Genomic DNA, 2,844 nt, shown 5'->3' with positions numbered 1-2,844 from the left:
CCTCTGTCGTGGACGGCGACGCTGGCGGCGCGGGCGGCGAAGTTGGAGGCGTCACCAGCAGCTGCATCAGCTCCGCGGCACTTGCGTCGGCAGCCACCGCGTCCACCAGCTCACCAAAGCGCCATCTCAGCGGCTGGGCAGACGCGGCGGCGGCAGCGGCTGGTGCAGGACCAAGCGGCAGGACGAGCGCCTCCTCCAGGGGCGGCAGGCAGGGTGGCACCAGCGCGACGGTGGACCCGTCCCCACTCGAGCCGGCGCGCAGCAGCAATCTCGAAGGGGCGGCGCTGCGTGCGAGCGTGCCACCCTGGCCCGTGCCCCGCAGCGCTTGGACGAGCTGCGTGGGCATGCCAGGCATCGGGACGGGGGTGAGTGTCCTCCGGACGAGAAACGCAATCGCGGAGCCAAATTCGGCGGGAAGCGGGGCGAGGCCGTGGAGCGGGTCCGACGTCTCGTCGCGCAGGATGATGAGCCTGAGGCCAAAGGTGTCCGCCGTCTGGTTGACGACGCGATGCGCGGGCCAGAACGGCGGCTTTGTCTTTTGGGCATTCCACATGCCCTCGGCGCGCGAGTTGCTCGGAGCAGGCAGCGAGCCGTCCAAGACGCGGATGCGGGAGCAGGGCACGATGATGGGCCCCTCCCGGCACGCGGCGCAGAAGCGGTCGCGAAAGGCGGGCGACTTTGGCGTCACCATTGGACAGCGCTCGGTGCCGGCCAGCTGTGCGCCCCAGCAGAGATGAGCCGAGGAGGTGGCCGCCGGTTGGGCGGCGGATCCGAGACCGGCTCCTGTTCGGCGAGGACGCCTTGAGGCATCAGATGAGCACGGCTCCTCACTCGAAGACTCCTTGCTCAAAGACCCACGCTCGCCGGCTGCACACCACGCCACGGAAGGATCCGCGGCAGGCAGCGCGGGAGGAGGCGGCGGAGGATGGGGCGGCGGCTGGGGCGACGGCTGGGAATGCAGCTGAACACAAAAGACGGAGCCCGGGCCAGAGGGTGCAGGAATTACGGCCTCCGCGTCGCGCCGCTTCTCCCACAGCCCCGCCTCCGTCTTGCCCACACCGCCCGCCGCCGACGCTCTGGCGTTCAGCGGATTTGCCGCCTTTTCGACGCCAAACTTCTTGGCGCGCTCCGCGCGCGCAAGCACCTGCTCGGAGGCGCGTGCATTCCGCCGCGCAACCTCGGTCGGGCCATGCGGGTCGTTACCGCCGCCGTCCTCCTTTGCCACGTGCTGGATGATCCGCCGCGGCTCCATCGCACCATCCGCGCCGGCGCCGCTCTGCCGCCCACGCTTGCCACCGGCGTCGTCGAGCAGGTCCGCGTGGTCAACGTCCTCGAACATGCAAAGCGTGGCGCCCGGGCGGCGTGGTGGGAGGGAGAGGGGTCAGGCTGCCCGTCGAGACCTCGAGAGCTCTCCGACACCTCACAGCTCCCAAACGACATCGATCTCGGACCTGCCGCTTTGCAGGCACCCTCAGGGTGCACCGACGCCCGCCTCCTCCTCTCCTCAGGTCCGAGATCGATGTCGTTTGGGAGCTGTGCCGCGCGCTCCTGTCGCCTCCGCGAGCGCCTCCTCGACCCGCCGCGGGGCCCGGGCAACGGCCTCGAGCCGCGCTGGCGATGCTCGGCCTGCCTTCTGGCACCCTATCGCACGCACTCCCGCCAGCCGCGCGCTCCCGCGCCGTCGTGCGAGCTTCTGGCGTCATCCGTGCGAGATGCGGCGTCGCGTAGCGGCCACACGCGGATCAGCTCGGTCACCTCGAGCGCGCTCGCTGCCTGCGCGCCAGGCAGCGCTCCTCTCTCGTCGTCGCGGCGACGAGTCGGGACGACGCCGTCGCTCGAGGCGCGTGGCCGGCGGCGCTCCTCTAGGCGGCGCTCCCTCGAGGCGCCGGGCCGACGTGACTGGGGCAGCTGCGGCGCACGACGGTGCCCAATGGCCGCCTCCGCCGTCCCCGGCTCGGCCTGTGGATCAGGGCAGCGGTCTCTCAGCTGTGCCGTCTCTGAACAGACACACTTGAGGACACGCGCGCGCGACGCTCACAGCTGCGTGTGCCGACAGCGGTGGTCAGTCTAAAATGTGTCTTGGTCAGTCTGACGGGCCAAAATATTTGAGGAAACACATTTTGCTGTCCTCATGCACTCACGGCCCGCGCATTGCGGCTCCGCCGAGACCTTGTTGGCAAAGTTTGATCGCACGCGCTCGTTTTCCCAGATCCCACTAAATCATCACGGCCCCGTAACACCCCCTCCGCGCGCGGTCAAAGGCTTCCCAGGGCCGGTCTATGACATGAACCGATAGACACAAGCAAAAACAACCGCACCTCTAAGCTTCTCGGGCACCCCGAGGCCCATACGGCGCCCCGGCGGGCCCCGGCGGAGGTCCGGCGCGGCGCTCCAAATCCGCACTCTTCGCGAGCTTCTACGGGAGTTCACGCGGCCTCTCCGCCTCGTGAGGCACACCCCAAACCCAACAACGAGTCCTGGGGCCGTGGGCGGACCTTTGGCCGCGGCGTCCGGAGCTTTGGTCGTCGAACATCGGCCGACAACTAGGCCGTCGAGCGAACGTGTCCGGAAAGGCTCTCGGATGGGTCCGGCAGCGGTCCCATGGACCCAGAAGCTCGCCCCGGCCGAGCATTCACGGCTCGGACCCCGCCCCTGGTCACCCAGACGTGCCCTTGGACAGCCGTAGGGGCTCGGATGACGACGTTGGCGCCCGCGACGACGCCCTCCCCGACGACGTCGCCTCTGGCACCATACACTACTCGCGTACTCAGGCGCGGCGGCGCGGACAATCACATGGTTTGGGACTCTGAGCGATGGCACAGGCCTTTATTTGCAAACGAGGAC

General features: G+C 69.1%; 1 protein-coding gene across 1 annotated transcript in view; it reads right to left on the bottom strand.

The window, feature by feature from the left end:
- EMIHUDRAFT_97328 (hypothetical protein) overlaps positions 1-1,339 on the bottom strand; it is a gene marked incomplete at both ends in the record, with an annotated part of 1,777 nt that extends 438 nt beyond the window's left edge. The window contains 2 exons of the mRNA XM_005757816.1: positions 56-800; positions 876-1,339. Of these exons, the coding sequence (XP_005757873.1) occupies positions 56-800; positions 876-1,339 (1,209 nt within the window). The remainder of the gene's footprint in view (positions 1-55; positions 801-875) is intronic.
- Positions 1,340-2,844: the final 1,505 nt, after the last annotated feature.

The sequence above is a fragment of the Emiliania huxleyi genome (assembly GCF_000372725.1).
Source record: "Emiliania huxleyi CCMP1516 unplaced genomic scaffold EMIHUscaffold_9, whole genome shotgun sequence".
NCBI lineage: Eukaryota > Haptophyta > Isochrysidales > Noelaerhabdaceae > Emiliania > Emiliania huxleyi.
Note: the sequence above shows the minus strand (reverse complement) of the source record. Positions and strands in the feature narration are given on the sequence as shown.